We start from the raw sequence: 20303 nt of genomic DNA, 5'->3' as shown, positions 1-20303 counted from the left end.
AACCAACGACGGCAATGATCACAGCCAATGGGGTCTAGCCTTCCACCCAACCCCCAGAGGTCTTTAATGAGGTCGCAAATGACAGACGAGCGCCTCGCTGCAATTACCCTGTGTGCCAGACGATGGCGCCACTCGACGCAGATAATACATGTACACGTTGACGCGTGCCTTGGTACGCCACACTTCTGGAATGTCACGTAATTAACGCATTCTGTGCGTTTCCAATGGAGAAGGTAAGTAGGGACAATGCGATCCCATGGAGAATATAATTTCAATATTGATATCAATCAAAAATGCATTGACAGTATTAACAATAGAGAGAGAATAATTGCAATGTTTTTGTGCTCCAATAATGAGCTCCGCTCTCTCACTCTCCCTCGCTCTGATTGGCTGGCTGTCGCCGATCCACATCGCCCCTCTCCACTATCTCGGCTCCGATTGGCCGTGTCACTGACGTCACGCAGTCAGAAGGCATTTTTCCAGGCGCTCGCTTCCTTGTCAGAGACGAACAACGCGAGGCGAGTTGTGGCCAAGCAGCTTCCGGACCGGAGAGAAAAATCAGCGGTGTCATCCGCACTTCGCAAGCCGTCAAAGGCGCGCTCCGCTCGGTGTGAGGACCTTAACGGCGAGGCGGCAGACTCCCGAGCTTCCTTCCGTCATGGACTCCGCGTGTTCCCGACACAATCGAGCATCGAGGCAGTAGAACGGTGGAAATACTTGAACTCAAAAACTCTTTACTTTTTAAAATTAATTTATTTATTTATTATTTTTTAAACCCGTCAACGAGTACTTTTTGGACTGTATCTCCCGCTCGTTCACTTCACAACCCTTTAAACTAGGTGAGTTTCCTTTTGTTCTTGTTGACTGAGTAAATGTTTAAATGTGGTTAAAGGCTTTTTTTTTTTTTTCGGGGTTTTTTTGGGGGTGGGGGCGAACGTCACTTTTTTTTTTTTTTTTTTTTTTTTTTTTTTGGATAAAGTACGCTAGCTGACTTTTGCTAGCATGACGTTTTTCGTCCACCATCTAACAAGACGGCGCACTTATCCTGATTAATTTGACTTTTAGCCCACGTTATCTGCCGCGCTCTTCAAATTGCCCGGCCGTGTAATTACCAGAGCGAAGTTAAAAGCTGCACTCCACCGTCCTCTCTCTCGTCTCCTTCCCCTCTCTGCGTGAAACTTGACGATGGCTGCGTGTTGTTTACCCGGGGAGTCACTTTCAGGTCGCCTCCTTCATCCTCCTCCTCTTCCTCAGGTGTAATCAGCTCTCAAGGTAGGCTGCCTGCTTTGTCCCAAAGAGCCATCGCTAATGGCTTCGGTGAATGCACCCCCCCCCCCCCCTCCTCCTCCCTCCTCCTCCTCACGCTCTCCTCTTCCCCAAACCCAATTAGCCTACCTGCCTTGAGCAAAAGATTTGGCTTCCTCGCCAAATCGGAGGCGGATTACACTTTTAAATGACATTTAAAGGCTGCTTGACGTAAGAACGCTTGACAGTCTAATTACGAAGAGTCACTGCAAAGGATGTCAAATCCCGGTGAGGAACGAGACCCCGAAGAAGGGCAGAAATGACCGATAAACTCCTCCCACGAATAGATGCCTCACTTTCCTCAGCAGGTAGCAAACAAAATAACAGAACAAAGTCTTGTATCCAAAAGTGACGGCGATGGATGGAGAATCGCGAAGGAGGGCAGATCGGTCCCGGAACGCAGAATAGACTCCTCCGTCAAATAGACGCCTAACTTTTCCTTAGCGGGAAACGAGCGAAACAACAAAAAGTCTTATTTGGAAAAGTAACAGCGAAGGATCGCGAATCCCGACACATCCAGGTGAGGAACGAGACGGCCAAGAAGGGCAGACAGCAATAATTAACGCCTGCCTCAAATAGACGCTTCACTTTTTTCCTAGCAGGTAACAAAAACAAAACGGCAGCAAAAAAAAGTGTAAATTCTAAAAGAAATGGCAAATGATGGCGAATCTTTGCTCATTGCGTTGAGGAGCGATACAGCGAAGAAGGGCAGATCGGTCGTCGAAACGATCAATACACGCCTCCCTCAAAAAGATGTCTAACTTTTTACTGGCAGGAAAGAGAGCAACCATTTAAAAAAAAAATAAATAAATAAATAAAAAAACACCAGGGAAGGATGGCGACTTTCACCCGCGACATCATCCCCGATACAAGACGATGAAGAAGACCACAGATGACGATTAAACGCCTCCCTTTAAATAGATGCCTCACTTTTCACCAGCTGGTAAGAAACGCAACAATGACAAAAAAAAATCTTATTTCGCATAGTAACTGTGAAGGATGGTGAAACCCAGCACATCCCTTTTAGGAACGATACAGATCGGTCCCTAAAACGATAATTAAAAGCCTCCCCCAAGACGGGCTTTCCCATCAGGAAACGGGCATTGTTGTACTTTACAGCGTGAAATGCGGAGCTAACCAAAACAGCAGTCCCTACTGTCTGTGTAGAGACTTCCTGCATGTCCCTTACACACTATTGAAGATGATCTCTCACTATGTTAACGACAGTTAGTTCTGTTAAATTTGAATATACGGCCACTCCACAATGTTATGGCGTCCAACGGTCTAAAACAGCAGCTCCTATCATCTCTCAAATTAATGAAAGTTTGGAGACTCTTTCCAAAGAGTTGTTGATCGGTACCCTGCGAATAGTCTATCGTGACAATTAGCGTTCCTGTAGGCTCTTTGTAGTCACTCCACAATGTTGTGCATATCCATTTTTGTGGCTCATTGCTAACCGGAGCAGCAGGCTTATAAAGTGTCACTCAAATGAAAGGAATGAATGCAAAGTATTTTGTACTGCAGTTAGCGCTCCCGTTGACTCGGATGCGGGCACTCCGCAATGTTGTGCATTGAAACGGCAGCACCTGTCGAGGCACCAAAACAGCCTCTGGCGAACTAAAGTGTCGAGTGTTAAGGATGATCCTGTGCTTTGCGGAGATGGAATCCTTGGTGAAGATTAGCATTGCGACACAATGTTGTGTGTTTCCATGTATATTTTCAGGGGACCTACACAACTTATTTCTCCCAACCAGTCTACCTCAGTTCTTGTTTCGCTTCAATTCCCAAAAATAATTCATATTTTCAGTAGATTCTGACATGATGGCTCCACAATGTTGTGTACGTCCATGTTTATGTTCCACAGGGCAATGCCACTTACTAGTTTGGCCCTGTTATCCTAACCTTTTGACATTCTGCTTCATTTCCCCCAAATCTTTTTAATATTCTCTTTTTTTAGTAGACTCTTGACACGTGGTCACTCCGCAATGTTATGCACATCCATGTTTCAATTCCAGGGAGTGATTCAACTTATTAATTACGCCCAGTCTGCCTTGCTTCTAAACGTTTTGCTAAATTTCTCCAACATAATCCCTTTTTGTCCAGTAGAGTCTGACCTGTGGTCACTCCACAATGTTGTGTGTCAATGTTTATATTCCAAGGAGCTAAGTTATCCCCCAGTTATCTTATTGCCATTTCACTTTATTTCTCCCATATAGTTCCTTTTTCCATTAGACTCTTAAATGTGATTTCTCCACGATGTTGTGTACATTGTTTGTGTTCCAGGGAGCGCTGTGATTTACCCGATTAGCCCAGTTTACCTTGCTTCTTGACGTTTTGCTTAATTTTTCCCAAATATTTTAAACATTCATCCTTTTTTTTCCCAGTTTTTTTCTCCGATATGTGGATGCTCCATAATGTGGTATATGTCCATGTTAATGTTTTAATTACATAATTTATTAGTTCTACCCAAATTCCCTCGCTGCTTGGCTTTTCTTTCAAGTCTCCAAAATATTCTGGTCTCCCTTTTTCTTGTAGACACCGACCTGTGGTTACTCCACAATGTTGTTTAAGTCTCTTTTTATGTAAGAGCTAACCCACTTCAATGTTCCTCCCAGTTTGCCTCACTTCTTGACGTTATGATTCATCTCTCAAAAATATTGTAAATATTCTTATTTCTTTATTTTTGTGGACTCCCGACGTGCGGTTGCTCCACAATGTTGTGTAGGTTCATGTTTTATGTTCTGCTGAGCTTCTTTGTGACTTAATACTTTCCTCGTTTCTCGCCAATATGCGTAGAGGCTGTCTTTAGTGACAGTTAGTGTTCCAGTCGACAACAGATCGCTCCACAGTGTTGTGCATGTCCATTAGTGATAGACCGATGTTTTAGGCCTGATATCGATTATTAGTAATCAAGGGGGCCGAAATTCGTTTTGCGGTAAAAAGGAAAATATTGGCATCCAAATTTGAAAACCCTTGACTTCATTTAAATGCCTTGAAGTACATTTACTAAACAGCTTTTCAAATTTGCAACATGTTACTTTTTTATGATTATTATTATCATCTGGGAAAGTATGAATATTTGTTTTAAAATTATAACAAAAAGTGCAGGGAGCTCCCAAATTTAAATGAGTAATTCCCTAGAGTTTCATAAAGTCAATAGAGAGTTTTGAGCTGTTGCGTGCACCACAAGAGTAGGTCCCCTTTCCACCTGTCGATGAGTTTCAGATGTAGCTCATCCTCAACGCGGCTACTGGCTAGCAGCCGATCACCAGTGCGAGCCGAACGTCTCATCAACACGACTGTCTATTGTAGCCGTCTCTGTCATTCCCACGTGTTCATATGCAGCTGCCTGTTGCAGCAGAAATAGTTCAACAGCCATTATTTCCACACAGTTTTAGACATGAATGCTTTGCTGTCACACATGCACACAATTCTCTGGCAGTCCCCGCAACGGTTGTGCTTCCCTACAATAAAACAGAATATTTTTTTCTCTCTCTCTCACACGCATTCTTACTTTTACCAGACTATTTCCCTATCAGTAATTAGCAACCATGTTTCAAGTGGTTAACCTCTGTGGTTGACGTGGCAAATTAGCAGCTAGCTGTGTGTGGGCCCGCGAGTTAACCTCTTCCCCCATAGTCTACTAGCGGGGGTTAGCTCAAGGCAAGGCACTGGCAGCTTTATTTATACAGTGCATTTAATACACAAAGTAGCTCATGATTGAAACTACATTTACTCTAAGCATATTCGGGCAATTAATACTAACCGGCACACCTGCAGGGAGTGCGTGTGTTTATTTTATATAACCTTAATGGGCTCATAGTAATGTTACAAGTAGTTGTGTGTTGTAGAGGACGAGGCTTTATTCCAATTTATGTAGTCTGCTGCCTTAACTTCCCTTTGAAATGTATCTCATGTCTCCATTTGGTCAAACTTTCATTTCTCTGTTCCATGTGTGTGAGACTGAGAGCATTGCTCATGCATTGCACGACTTTTACTTCATACTGATTGACTGTTACCCGTGCAGTGGCTGTACAAGCCGAACCAATCAGGTGGGCGGTACAATGCTGGAGAGAGAAGTCTCATACAGAGAGGCTCGCTTCGGCAGCATCAGAGCCAAAATAACCCAGCCTTAAATTATCGGTGATCAGATTGAGGGGGGGGCGGTGGGCGATGCCGATATGAGCCAAAATGCCAACTATCGGCCCAGCCATTAATCTGTCTATCACTAATGTTCATGTGTGTTCTGTGTGAAGTTTTTCTACAAAAGAATGAATGGCAGCTGGCACTGCTAACGAGGAATCGCGTCTATTTTTTATTTTATTTTATAGGGACGATGGTGAACCCCGGAGGAAACGGCCAGCAGCAGCAGCAGCCGCCGCCGTCGATGTCCGGCGGCTCACTGCCGTGGAAGCGTTGCGCCGGCTGCGGCGGCAAAATCGCCGACCGCTTCCTCCTGTACGCCATGGACGGCTACTGGCACAGCCGCTGCCTCAAGTGCTCGTGCTGCCAGGCGCAGTTGGGCGAGATCGGCACGTCGTGCTACACCAAGAGCGGCATGATCCTCTGCCGGAACGACTACATCAGGTACAAACGAACCGGCTCTCCCGCAAAATTGAGCCGTAGCAGAAGGAGACGCCTTTTACGTGCTTTCATGCTACGACGCGGCATTGTTGCAACAATGCGTTGTGCGCATTGTTGCTTGTTTCCATTGCTAACCAAAACAGCAGTTCCTGCGGCAGCATGTAAACAACCACTCGGCTGAATTAAAGTGAATGTAAAGCACACTTTGTGGCAATTAGCTTCCTAGGAGACTTGATATGTGGTCGCTCTGCAGGGTTGTGTGTGTGTGTGTGTGCACGCGTGTGCGTGCGCGCGTCTGCTTGTTTGGTTGCTAACCAAAGCAGCGGCACCCTCCGCGCTACATTTTGTCTTAAGTGGTCGGTCACCAAAAAGTCAGTCTTGGTTAAAAATGAATTTGAAAGCAAAATATCGCCTCTCTTGAATAAAACGCGTATGCTCGCTTGTTCAACAGGATCAATGAAAACGTCTTTTACTTGTAATGTTTTAAACATGCAAAAAACGTAAAGACCGTCACAACTTGATATTAAAACATTGTGTTGTCTTCTTGGTGACGTGTTAGGCCATAGCTCCTGAAAGTTTACTTTATTTCCTCCAAGCTAAAATAAGAGTCCAATAAATCACGGTGATATGATATTTGAAAGTGAGGGCAACGACAAAGTGTTTTGTCATGATACTCATCTGCTTCCATGGAGACAAGACATATTACAAGTGATAATGTTTGTTTTATTTGAATACTTTTTGGTTTGCAGCAGCGCACCGAATTTGTCTCCGGGGTCTTACCTTCTGCCTTGTTTAAATGTGTTTGTCTACATCAATAATGATATTAAAGAGTTGAATGCTGAGCCAACTCTGTCGCTGACCAAAACAGCAGCACTGTAAACAGTCCCTCAGCCCTATTAAAGTGTGTCTTAATGCATTAGTTGGCGTTCCCTTCGGAGTGTTCGAGGTGATCTTGCATTACGTTTGCGACAATTAGCATTTCAGTAGACTGACGTGATCGCTCCACCTCTTCGCAAACACGCTTTTTGAATCAATTAAAGTGATTGCTTCGTGTCTTTACCGGACAACTGAAGTGATTCTTTAACCCGCCATTGCTTGCCTTTCTTTTCTTTGAAGGTTTATGTCAGGCTGGTCAACTATCCGTGTCATGGTATCAGAGCAGTTTTTCCAGTACGAGTACAGACGTACAGTGTCGGTCACCACCGATACTGGTATCGGTATCAGTGCATCCCTCTTCGTGCCATTACTGAAAAATTGGCTACGCAAATGTAGCGCACCTTCTCTAGTAACGGTCAGGCAGAGGACATCATGATTGTGGCTTCTAGAAAAGGTGGGCTTCTTTTTCTTAGCCAGACGTACCAAGTTTGTAATGGGAATCATCTTAAACCCACTAATTAGTACAGTAAATCCCTGTAGTGTCACGGACCCGCTATATCACGGGGGTGGGGGGGGTCTAGAACGTAACCCCCCGCGATTGAGGAGGGTTTACTGTACTTCCTGTGAACGTTAGACCTATTTAGTGGCCACTATGTAAAATTTTGAATCTTTCAAGTTAGTAATGTGTGTCCGTAATTGAATTGAAACCCCCCCCCCCCCCCCATGTTATGTCTGGGGCTCTGTACGTAAAGTATGACAGGTATGGTGTCGCGGCACTGGCGACTTGAACGCATGAAGAAGAAGTCAATGGGACACTTGATTCGTAATGGGACGGTAACGCCATTAAAATAAGCAGGAGGAGGGTTTAGATCCACCTTTCCACTTGTAGCCAACTCAAACAAAGCTAAATGCATGTGATGGAAGCGTGGGATCTACGCGGAGATAAAGCAGGCATCCGACAGTGAGTCTACACAATTAAAAGCTTTAATTATAGCCGCACCCCCCTCCATTTCCTTTTAGTCCTGATGGGTTTTATCTAATGAGATCTGCTCCCTGGCTTGTATCCGCTCGTGCGCTGACGTGTCCGAAATGAATGAGAGGCGCGCGGGCAAACAAAACATTTAATTAAGCAAATTGGCTTTTGAGAGGGAGCAGCAGATAGTGAGGACGGATTATTGCCAAGGCCATTTGATGCTTTTTTTTTTTTTTTTTTTTTTCTCTCTCCCCCCCCCCTAACCTTCCTCTCTACCTCATCTTAAAGGGACAGTAATGTTGATGATTTTTTTTCCATTCCTCGTCTGGGTTTCCCACTTCAAACCGCGTGAACCACGCCACACTGAACGTAGCGGCCGTTTCATCCAGAAGGAGACTTGAGGACCGCTGCAGTGAAGTGGAGACTGTGGAGTACAATAGTTTGTTCAGTAGTTAGCTGGCAAATCAATTCCAGTATAGGGAAGGCTCTCGGCAGCTATTTGAGTATAATTTCAGTTGCGAAGGATGGAAGTTTCTCTGTCAAAGTTATCAAATTTTCAGTATCAAAGAATCGAAATTTCCGTATCAAAGGAGCGACATTGAAGTATCATAATTTCAGTATCGGTTCATATCGAAGGAACTGTATACCTGTGTATACCACAGGGGTGTCAAACTCCTTTTTGTCCCTTAAAGGGCCGTTATAACTAAAACCATATAAATGCTTAATCACCTCTCATATTCTTACATATACACAACAAATTGATAGCTAGTTTTGAAATCATAAGTCAAGGACAGTAGTTTGTTCAACTATTGTTCAAGTTACTGTAAAAAAGTGATTTTGGTAAGAAAATAATGCTTGCAATATCTCAGTGTTAGTGTTTATTACATATGGCAATTTGAAATGTTGGTACCGATTTTAACAAGAATCACTGAATTTGATGCTGAAAGTTGGCTTATGTGGACATAGAAAATGATGTGGCGGGCCGGATCACCGGGCGTTGAATTTGGCACCTTAAGCTAGATCCGTTTCAGTATCGAGAAATAGATTTTTGAATATCGAAGGATCAATGTTTTAGTATCACTTTTTATTTAAGTGTGGAGGTGTCATTTCGGCATGAAAGCATAATTATTTCAAAATCTTTTTCATTGTTGAAGTATCATTTCTCTCAAATTATTTCAGCGTCACAGCGTCAATATTTTAGTATCGCAGGATCAATATTTCAGCGCAGATTTGTTTTCGTTATTAAATTACGCTATTGTTATTTCAGTATCGAATTGATCACTATTTCTATCTGTTTTTCAGGATCAAGGCGGTTCTATTTCGTTATCGACAGATGAATATAAAAAAAAGTATCGATATGTCAATACCGATGTAATGATATTTCCGAATCAAAGGATCAGTAGTTACTGAGACAAACTAGTCTTGCGCGACGCTAACGTTAACACTGGCGTATGTGCTCACTGCAACGCGTTTGCATTAAAGTGCCTGATTTCAAAATCCGCCTCGAATCCTGTCAACAGCCACCACAAGCAAATGTTTGGGGATGGTAACGCCTTCTGTCTCTGAGGGAATTAATTTGCTCCTGGATTCAGGAGAGAACACCGCCTCCCACCCCCCTTTTAATTGAATAAGCCGAGGTAATTAAATGGCACTTTTCCAATGGAACGTGTGAGGTAAATCTAATAGTTGGTTATTTAATATCACTCTGAAGCCTGCTCGAGCGCCGTGACAGCGGCGGCACGACGTGAACTATTAGAGCCCGGGCGAGCGCGGGATCTCAGGGAATTAATTAAATGGCCGCGCAATTTAGCGGGAGCGTTTATCTTGATTTGTCATAACGGAATTAATTCCGAGGGCCTTGCACTCGCTCGGCGGGGGCCCGATCTGTTACTCTGAATCAAGCGCGTGTAATTTGGCCGTCCGCCGCAGCCGCCCTCCTCCCCGAAACACGTGCACAACACGCACGCACCCCCGCCCCGCTAACCTTCCCCCCCCCCACACTCTAATGCACCTCCTGCCATTATGCAAAGCCGCGCTTCAGTTTCAATATGGCCTCGTGCTTTTAAGGTGCTTTGGCCGCTGATGCACAGAAGCCTTTTTAATGGACTGTGTGTGTGTGTGTGTGTGTGTGTGTGTGTGTGTGTGTGCATGCGTGTGTGCGCGCGCGTGCGTGTAATTTTACCCCGCTCAAAGGCAAAACTGAATGAGCCTGGCGTTTACCTGACAGCCGCACTGTTGACAGGCTGCTCGCCGTGTTTTCTTCTTCTTCTTTAATTTAATCCTCACATCAGTCAAGATCATGTTTTAGTAAGAGAGGTGAGGTGGGGGATGGTTGGTCTAGGGGGGATAAGAAGCCCAAACAGATGTGTCGCCGCAATTAAAGAGTCCCTCGACGTTAATTACGTCGTCCCGGCGTTTGCGTGCCACCCGGGCGCTGGAGTTCAGTGGCACTCGAGGCCATTAGAGCCCGACTTCAAATATGGATGACCGCTTAATTGTGCACACAAGACTCTTAGGCTGGATTTACACTGAATGTCATAATGCCCACTTCTCATTCAGGCCGGATTTACACTACATGGTCCAAGCCACAACATTCCCAATTTTTGAGCCCAGTTCAGTATGTCGCAGCAGTGTTTAAAAAAAAAAAAAAAAAATCACGGGTGTCTGGAATCCAAATCAGGCCTTAATTATGCGTCTGATATGAATGGAGTATATTATGTCAGTGCCATCCTAACATCAAAGTAATCTGATGTATCTAAAAGTGTGGAGAAAATCATCTGCATTGCACGCAAAAACATCCCCTTCTGAAATCACAATTTTCTAATGACCTTTAAGAATATCTTATTAATAATTGATATTCATTTATGTGAAGACAGGGATCATGTTAGTGATTTCTCACAAGGGTTAGAAAACACAAGTATCAATATGCAGCAAGTTTATTTCTGCGAAAGAATTGTCCTCCAAATATGGTTTAAATATGGAACATTTAGACTTCAGGAATTAAACCAACATTTAAGGGAGAAGGGGGGGCACGAAGGGACTTGAGTTGTTGCTGTCGGGTTTGGGTGGGGGGCCGCCAGTCCCGTCACGTTTGCGTCACGTTTGTCCCAGTTGAAAGCGCCGAGTTGGCACCATTGTCACCATCAGCCTCCAGTTAATTAGTTTGTGGAATTGAGTTTTGATGGAGCCTTTCCAAATCACTCCGAGACTAAATTTGCTGTTGTCTTCTTGAAAGCAGCCCGCCCCCACCAACCAGCCGCCACCCCTTTCCTTCCTTGCTGTTCGCTCGGGTTGTGGAACCTCGTATTAGCTCATTACTGTCACGTAAGAAAAGTCTCTCAATATGTCCGAATTTGAAATGGGTGGGTTGGGGGGGGACTCTTCCGTCATGTTTACGCCAAACAACTTAATCTGATCCCGTCTGTCCCCCCTTTCTCCTGCCTCACCCCCTTTTCTTTTTTGCCGCCCTTCCCGTCGAAGCATGTCAGATGCCGCGCTCTTATTTGATTGCTTAGGAAAAGTGGTGTGATAGAGCAAACACCCGTTGAGATATGATGACAAATGGCTCCAGATCCCAGTAAATTACTTTCTGCTCAAATCGAAATTTCATTCAGTTTGCTGCTCACTGAGATGAAGTAATCTAAATTGTGGACTCAGAAGGAAGATAGAAAGGAAGCCGTAGCAAGCATTTCATTATCAAGCGGGGGGGGGGGGGGGGGTCGAGTATGGAGGGAGGATTGGAGGGGGTTGACGAAAGAGATGAGTAGAAGCAAATCTAAAGTGTTGACACCGTGATTGAAAAGGTTAACCCGTGCACGATATATCAAGCCCACTAGCCACGGCTTTCTAATAGAAACACGGCAGTGAAAGAGCGCTCCAGACGTTCCCAACGCCTGCAGCCGCCTGGACGGGCTGAGGACGTTCCTGCTGCGACACGTTATTAGCTCGTAGGAACAACGCAATTTTGTGTTGGTGTCGTGATGATGACAAATGGCAGCGCAGTAGTGACAGAGCGTGTCTAATGGCCGCTACCGCCTGGACGGGCCGCAGACACTTCTGTTCCGACGGATTATTAGTTTTGCGACGGTTTATGAATCGCCCTTGACAATACTGATCATTGCAACCGGACATGGCCACCACCGCCTAGACGGGCTGCAGATGCTCCTTTTCCAACACATTAGCTGGCAGTAAGCCCTTATTTTTGAGTGTTCCTTTCCATGTTATGATAATGACAAATGTCATCTTTCCAGTTAAAGAAAGGCAGCAACGTATAATCTTTGATATTCCTAATGGCCATTACCGCCTGAACGGGCTGCGGATGCTCATGTTTCGAGGCATTATTAGCTCGTAGGAACAACACACTTTTGTGTAGCAGTGTCGTGATGATTTACGGCGTGCCATTGATAGTCCTAATGGCTGCAACCCAACGTCTCTGCCTTGATGGGTTGCGGATGCGTCTTTTCCAACACATTATTAGCTGTCTGATTTTTGTTTGTTCCCTAATCAAGATGATGAGAAATGGCAGCTTTCTAATGGAAACATGCCAGTGTCAGAGCGCTCTAGCGAGTCCAAGCGGTTGCGTCTGCCGGGATGGGCTTGGGACGCTCCTGTTTAGATGCATTTTTAGCTCACACGAACGTCAGGTTGTAGCGTTACGATGCCGTGATGATGAGAAATGGCAGCTTTCTTGTGGTATTGAGTGGGGGTCCTCAACAGCACTAATGCCTGCCAGTGCTTCTGTTTCAATGAATTATTAGCGCCGAGGAATGTTCAGATTTAGTGTTAGTGTGATGGTCATTTAGCGATTGCCCTCCACAGTCTCGATGGCATCAACCAGACGCCGCCGCCCGGATGGGCCGATGAGGCTCCTGTTATTACATCACCGTAACGTCAAGCAAGATTTTTGAATTGCCGTTTCGTCATGAATTTCACTAATATCTTAAAAGGAGAATGGTGTAGTTCTTGGATACCGTCGGCACCCCTGATGGCCGCAACCAGACATTGCTGCCTAGATGGTCTCAGGGCGTTTTGATGCATTGTTAGCTCGTAGGGTTGTGGACTCTCCTGTTAATAGCTGGCAGTAAGAATGTTGCCATGTCTCGGGAGGAGAATGGCCGTATACCTACATACACAAACCACCTTCCAGTCACAATCCTAATAATGCCCACAAACCGACCTCTCTGATTAGACGGGCTGCGGGTGCTTCTGTTCCGACACAATATCAGCTACCAGGAACAGCTACTTCTTTTTTATTTTAATAATAACGTCATAGGATTTATAAAGCACCTTGACATTCTCTATGTCCGCAACCTGGCATATCTGCCTCGACGGGCTGCGCACGTTCCTGTTCATAACTCACATTGACGTCCCCTCTTCTTTCCCGTCAGATTATTCGGCAACAGCGGTGCTTGCAGTGCGTGCGGCCAGTCCATCCCCGCCAGCGAGCTGGTGATGAGGGCGCAGGGCAACGTCTACCATCTCAAGGTAAACTCTCAATATACATCCGTCGCGTTTGCGTCATGACAGCAAAAAGTTAGCTCAGCAGCAGATGCACCAAGCCACGTTTCCACCAAACGGTATAAAAAAACGCTATAAAAGGGACAATTCTCTCTTGGCCAATCTGCAGATAGCAGTGCATCTAACTGCACCCTTCACAAGTGTGCCAAAGTGTACGAGTGCGTTTAGCATTACTGAAATGCGGGACTGTTTGGGTAGGATGCTATAGGACTCTTTGCAATTGGTAACATAATAAAAACAAAAGTGCATCGTACCATACTCAACCGAACCAGACCGCTTGGCGGTTTTTGAAAGTCACTTAGAAAAGGGATGTTGATTGCTGCTTTTATCTGTGTAGTGTTTTTGAGGTTTTCTTTTCCAATGGACTATGCTTTAAAACTATATTTATTATTATTTAATACCATAGTAAATATATATGGAATTAAAAGTTATTTAATTTCATTTTACGAGGTATTAAATTCTTATTTTTGGCCAGTCAGTCTGTGTTGAAATTTGTAATGTTACATAATGGAACCATGTACCAGAATTTGGTAACTTGCTGTATTGTAAATGAAATAAAAAAATTAATACTGTAAAGATAAAAGATTAAAAAATGAATTATTTTATTATAATTGGTTATTTTACATGCATTTTAACATTTATTTTCTACCCTTGACCCAGTTTCCGCCAAAGATGGACATTTAAAAAAAAAAAATAATAATAATAGTTTTTTTTTTGGGGCTGTGGGGGTTTGTTTTTGTAGTTGCCGGTAGTTTATTGCAATATAAAAAATTTTAAAAATATTTTGTAGTTTAAGCCTTAAAATACCCTCCCACATGCTGTAATCCCATTGAAACCTACAGTATTTGACCATAGTTTCCGACCATTATTAAACGTATTTCAATACAAAAATCATGATCTAATTAACAGAGAAATCACGGGATTTAGCGGGGCTGCGATATTGTGTGGATTCCTGACCACTTACTTTTACTTCGAGCCTGCTGGAGCCTTTACACGGTCTATTCACAAAAGTTTGGGCATTTCTGTGCCAATGATGTCATCTATTAATAGTCTACAGAGTTTGTGTAGCTGTGGAAGTCAAAACCGGTGCGTGAAGGTGACCCGTTTAGTCGGAAACCCCTCATGAGCCTCATTAGCGGCTCCCCAATTGAAGGTCGTTAGTTGGAGGTAGCTGTTTTTTTTTTTTTGCTCCAAGGCGTCAAGACCCCCACTACTCTCTCTCTCTCTCTCTCCGCCCCCCTCCCCTGTCTCTCCAGTGTTTCATTTGCTCCACCTGCCGGAACCGCCTGGTGCCGGGCGACCGCTTCCACTACGTCAACGGCAGCCTGTTCTGCGAGCACGACCGACCCACGGCGCTCATCAACGGACACTTGAGCTCGCTGCAGACCAACCCGCTACTGCCGGACCAGAAGGTGAGACCCTCGCGCCCGCCCGTATCGCCCAGCCCCTCAAGTCCTCCAACAGTGCTTGAATTGGTTCCGTGACCATGCTCATAACACAAATCACTCCTGTCTCATATCAACTTTCCTCATTGAAATGAATGTTATGCAGGGATCCCAGACCGCCGCTATTTAGTGGAATTCTTCTATTAATAAAAAAAATGTTTTTTTTTTGGTGGTGGGTTCGGGGGTGTTAATCCGCACAAACAAATTCTGTGCCCTCAAAGTTGTCGTGCGTCTCCCAGGTGCGGCACCTCTAGTGAGCCACCCCCGCCTGTCCCCCCTGTTGACGAATAGTTTTTGCCCGGGAAACTATTGCAATTTGGTTGGTATGTCAGTCACCACAGGAGGCATGAAAAAGTCTCAAGGACCCATGGCTGAAATTGAACAGAAAGTCGGCCATTTTGGTTGAAATCAGCATTTCACACTCAGGTGGTGCCCCCTGGTAAGTTAGAGAAAAGAAATCAGCCCCGGACACCAGTTTCGCCCATCAACACGAAATCTGGTAGACATGTTAATCATAAACGGATGAAAAAAGGAAGTTGGCCATTTTGCTTGAAAGCAGCCATTTCACAGTCTGTCGGATCACCTAGTAAGTTGGAAAGTCAAAATCAGCCCCACCAGTTTCTCTGATTAACATGAAATATGGTGGACGTGAGTAAGCGGGATGGATGTATGGATGTCTGCCTAGCACATGTCTAGCTAGCCAAAAGGAACTCCTGAAAAAGTCTCAAGGACCCATGCCGGAAATTGAACAGTCAGCCATTTTGGGCAAATTCCAGTGTTGAAGTGTGACAATCGTTTCGAGGAGTCGCCATGACGTGCGTAACTTACCCTCCACAAGGTCATATCTTGAACTTCTGTCCCGTGGCGGGAATGACGTGTTAATGAGCGTCTTTATCCGTTTTCTCTGCCCACCTAGGCTAAGATGCGTAGCCTGGGGGCGGCGTGATGTGATCTGTACTCTGCCATTTGAAAGCAAAACAGAAGACTAATCATACGCGAAGGACGCACCGGTTCCTCATTACGCCCGCAGCAGATGTAATCACGTCGGCCAGGAAGAAAAATTACATTGCGGTTTCACCTTGAGTGCTTCGGAGCGGAGGCGGCGGCGGCGGCGGTGGCGGTGCGCCTTTAAATCCTCGGCAGCGCGGCGGCCTTTTCAGGGGCCCGCGGATTGAAAGTGCTACGAAGCTTAATTGTGGATGTCTGTTTAAGTAGTGCTAAACAGCGGGGCCTTGTTGCTTATTGATGCGCTCCACGTCCATCGGAGTGAAATGTGCTGCATTATTGATGCTAAAGTGCACTGCGACGGTGGATATTGGCCACGCTGCTTTAATTATAGCACACATGCACACACTTATTAAATAAACACAGAGACCACAATTTGTGTGACTCCAGTACCCCCCCATTTGTGTCACTAAAATGAAGCGGCCATGTGATCTTGCTAGTTGTCTAAGCTAGCGCAAACGGTGTATGTAAAAGCACTGCGGCCGTGCTAGCTGGCAAACGCAAGCAGTGTTAACGAAATATGCCCTGTGATAGCACAAGCTGACTAATGCTAACAGTGTACATATAATTCGAGGTTGACTTCCATTGTGCTAGCTGGCTAATGCTAACTGTGTGTATAAAATAGCAGCGTGGCTAAGACAAAAACCTGACTGACGCCTCCCTTCTCCCTTATTCAGGTGTGTTAAACGGATGCCCCGCAAGAAAGCAGGGACGTGTGCCTTCATTTTAGCCCCTCACTCATCCACACCACAGACATTTTGTGGACCCTTTTTTCCAAACTCTCCCCAAACCTGGACGGGATACTTGCACTTAACGAGGCGGGACACCTAAACAAAGAGACTCTCCAGGAAGAGATTCTGACTTTTTTCCTACATTTCGACGGTGTCATGTTTTCTATTGAAGCGACATGATATCATTTTCATGATGTGGCCGGATTGTGAATTTTAAATTTTTTTAGTTTATTTTTATTTTTTTAAATTGTTTTTCTTATCTGTTGTGTCAAACGATGGCCACGCAAACATACTTTGTGTATTTGTATGTACAGCATGCATGTTAATGTCGTCGTCCCAGCACCTTCCTCCCTTTCACACCTGAAGAAATCTGAACAAATGCTCCTAGTCAGTCATTCAGTGGTGTAGTCTCCCGACATTTAAATGCCCGACAAAAGAGATGAATTTATTTGTGATATTTTCCGAGATATTTGCTCCTCTGTGGTGTATTTAATTAATAAAAAAAAATTATATGGCCAGTTTACTGTATTTTGAAATGGCTTTATTTATGAACCAGTGGCTGTTTTTGTAGTTTACCTTCAACGAGCGCAGGAGTGATGTAAGAAGGATCAACACACGCACACTCATCCACAGCAGTGAGCGCCACACCAAGTCAGCATGATGTCAAGCTAGCAGCCAACGTTAGCCAACTTATCTTCAAAATTGCAGAGGTATGATGAGACGTGAAATGTCTTCAACCAACGAGAACAGTCCAGTTGCCTTGATTGTTGCAAGACCTTTACAAGATCCGACTGTCTTTGAGACCATGAAGGTGTCTGCGGATGTACTAGCGTGTTTTGCGCACGTTTTGTGAGACTCCCCGACTGAGGCATAAGTGGAGGCGACTCCACACTGGAAATTTAGATCTGGAAAAGCCTTTTGGGTTAAAGGTGAAAGATCTTCAACAAACAAGAACAGTTCAGCCTTTGCAAATTTGCCAGTGACCATGCTACTTGTCTCATTTTTAGTCAGATATTTCCACACACTTGAGGCACCGTTGCCAGTTTGCCGTGCCGACCGTCCGATTTCAGTGAGGAGTCTGTGTTACTGATGCCAAAGCACGTGATTGGCAATGAATCAACTATAACCTGTAATCGTTGTTGCGCTGTGGTGAAGTTGACTAGTCTGTTCAACCCCCTGGGATGAGCCTTAAATGATTCATCCAGGTTGGTTTCAAGCATTCGTTTTGGGCCCCAATTCCAGGGCTTCTATTTTGATTCCTACTAGTAAATTTGCCCGAACGCGCCCTGATCGTAACCAGATATCCGGCATCAAAGTTTGGTTTCGGGGGCTCGCCGTGCAGCGGTGGTCCTTGCCCATTGGCCATTTCTCCAGCTCCGACTGCACGACCACGGTGAAGACTGATAAGCACGCGTGGCCTCTTTGTGCTCTTCGCCATTCATCACCCGACCCGGCCGACACAAATGGAGGAAAATGTCCCTTTGAAAATTCAATTAGAGCGAGAGGGAAGAGTCTTTCTCTCGCTCCCTCTTCCTCCCGCAGCCGCAAATTGAACGTCCTATTTGCACAACAAATTGCTGTTTGACGTCCTCGCAGGACCTAATGGGTCTGAAGGAGGAGCACCCCCGCTAATGGGCCGACGCTTATCTGCCGCTCGCACGGGACGAGACCTTCATGTGAAGTGTGCAGCCCCTTGACACGCGGTAGGTAAGAGCGCTTTCAACTCGCCCGACGAGGGCTTACTTTCTTCGCCCTCGGATAGAGGAGACATTTTGAATATTTTCCCCCGGTTAAACAGTTCGCTGACGCTTCGTGAAACGTCCGTGGTAAAAACGGCCCACGGGTCAACAATTGGAGCAGCTTCTCGAAGCGGCCCTGTTCAGAGCAGATGGAAAGTCCTTCGCCAATTCACATGTGGTAAGAGCACTTAAAACGCATCAGTCGATGGGTTGGTTTCTTTGCGCGCGGTTAAAGGAGACATTTTCCCACAAACTAAAACGTTTGCCAGGGGGCTTCATGAAATGCCAGTGGTCAAGAGTTGTAACGATCTCTTTGAACGGCCCATTGGAAAAGTTGGACCCCCAACATCAGTTTTACCCATCGACAAGAAACGGGGAAAATATGTCTATCATAACGATGCAGGAAAAAGTCTGAAGAAGCCACGCCTGAATTTGAAAAGGAAGTCGGACATTTTGGTTTGAAGCAACTCTTTCGCATTAAATTCCGAAGGTCGTAGACTGAAGAACTCCGAATAGGGACGTGGCTGTGGCGTGGCAATAAAATTTGATGATCATTATGATAATCGGCACGTCCAACAACACTGCAGCTCTGCTTAGCTTTTGGTTTTGACGTGACAAGGAACTGGGGCACCCAAACTTGCTAAAATGTTTTCTTTGTAGTTGGTGTTTTTGGACAAAAGTGAAATACATGTACAGTATATTATTGACTTACACGATCACGAATGAAGCCTAAACATGGAAAATATCTTTGTTAGCGCTTGAAGACACCTTGTGTAAAACATTTGAGACGTTTAACGTTTCTGCAGTTGCGTTGTCCTGTTCTCCTGCCTTCAAGGCTCCGCTGCCAGTCACCTGAACGGGAAGGAGGTGCTTTGACCTGTTTTGCCGAATGTGGAAGTTGGTTGCTCTTTTCCACTATTGTTCGACCAAGAAGATTGTTCAGCGCTGGGACTTTAGCACATGCTACTTTCGGGGACACATGATAACCGTTAGGCGCTAATAGACGTTAATCCCGTGATGCGTTGGGTAAGTCATCTGTTTACACTCAAACATGAGTGTTTAAACCGGGTGGGTAAACGACTGTTGAATTTCTCTTGTGGCTTTAAAAAAAAAACAAATAATAATAATAATAAATTCCACATGGACTTCTTCAAATTATCACTTCCTGTGTAGTTTTCCCAAAATAAAGCCTTACCACACAGTCTACATTCAGCTTGTTGCAAAGTACAGAAAATCGAAACAGCCATGTTGCCACATGAAGAAAGAAACTTTCCAAATTTGGATGCTCCAGTGCCATCGGTTGCATGACGGGAAGTGGAGGCAAATTTCTACTTGGTCAGCTAGACTCGTGCTAACTTTGGAGAGGTATGCGTTCATACAATTTTGTACGAATACGTGGACAAGTAAAAGTTGACTTTTTATTAAATAAAAAAAAAAAAAAAAACCACGGAAAATAGTGATGCTACAATATACTGAAGACATTTGGGTTTTTCAGATCAAAAGATGAGTATGAGACAGAAGGTCAGAATTCCATATTTTCATCTGTTGTATTTTAAAGAAATACAAAATAGGCTATACAAATAACAGCAATAGTAATTTAGTATATAATCAAAACAATCAACCATAACATGCAAATCATAAAAATACTAATGTAATAAATATAGATTTATAATACTATGACAAAATGAGATTTTTTTTTAAATTAAAATAATACAAAAAAATATGTTATTCAAAAATATATAGAAGTACAACATAACACGAAAGACATTTGAAATATTGCCCAAAGTGTTTTATCGGTATTGTTGTTCTCAGCATAACCGTGACTGGAAATGGACACACGCACACCTAAAGCCAAGTCACAAATGCATTAAGGTCGACTTGATCCCAAATCAAACAATCTGACGGGATAATTCCGTGTTGAATTTGCACTCTGGCAGCAACGTCCGGCGACCGCTTAACGCCAAAACTGCCCTTTTATCTATTTTATTTCTTTATTAGTCCGCATTAGTGTGCGTTCAAAAGACTTGGGAGCATCGTCATCATCCTCATTTAGCTGAGCCGCTGATTTCGACCGCTCACCAAAAAGCAAATGGAGCACTCGGGTGCTTCGTGGCGGGCCGACTCCACG

At 44.6% G+C, this 20303-nt stretch overlaps 1 protein-coding gene across 3 annotated transcripts; it reads left to right on the top strand.

Moving 5' to 3' along the window:
• The first annotated feature begins 240 nt into the window (after positions 1–240).
• Positions 241–16979, top strand: lmo4b (LIM domain only 4b). 3 transcript variants are annotated; one of them, XM_061683326.1, is made up of 5 exons: positions 241–839; positions 5637–5892; positions 13126–13222; positions 14512–14667; positions 16383–16979. In XM_061683326.1, exons 2-5 carry the CDS (start codon positions 5642–5644, stop codon positions 16389–16391), a joined length of 513 nt encoding a protein of 170 aa, XP_061539310.1. In that variant the 5' UTR covers positions 241–839; positions 5637–5641; the 3' UTR covers positions 16392–16979. The 3 variants fall into 3 exon arrangements, with proteins under 3 accessions (XP_061539310.1, XP_061539312.1, XP_061539311.1); XM_061683328.1 differs by lacking the exon at positions 241–839 and adding an exon at positions 1095–1272; XM_061683327.1 differs by lacking the exon at positions 241–839 and adding an exon at positions 1757–1825.
• Positions 16980–20303: the final 3324 nt, after the last annotated feature.

This window comes from Phycodurus eques, chromosome 8 (assembly GCF_024500275.1).
Source record: "Phycodurus eques isolate BA_2022a chromosome 8, UOR_Pequ_1.1, whole genome shotgun sequence".
Classification (NCBI taxonomy): Eukaryota; Metazoa; Chordata; class Actinopteri; order Syngnathiformes; family Syngnathidae; genus Phycodurus; species Phycodurus eques.
The sequence above is the reverse complement of the archived record's forward strand: the minus strand, read 5'-3'. Positions and strand labels throughout refer to the sequence as shown.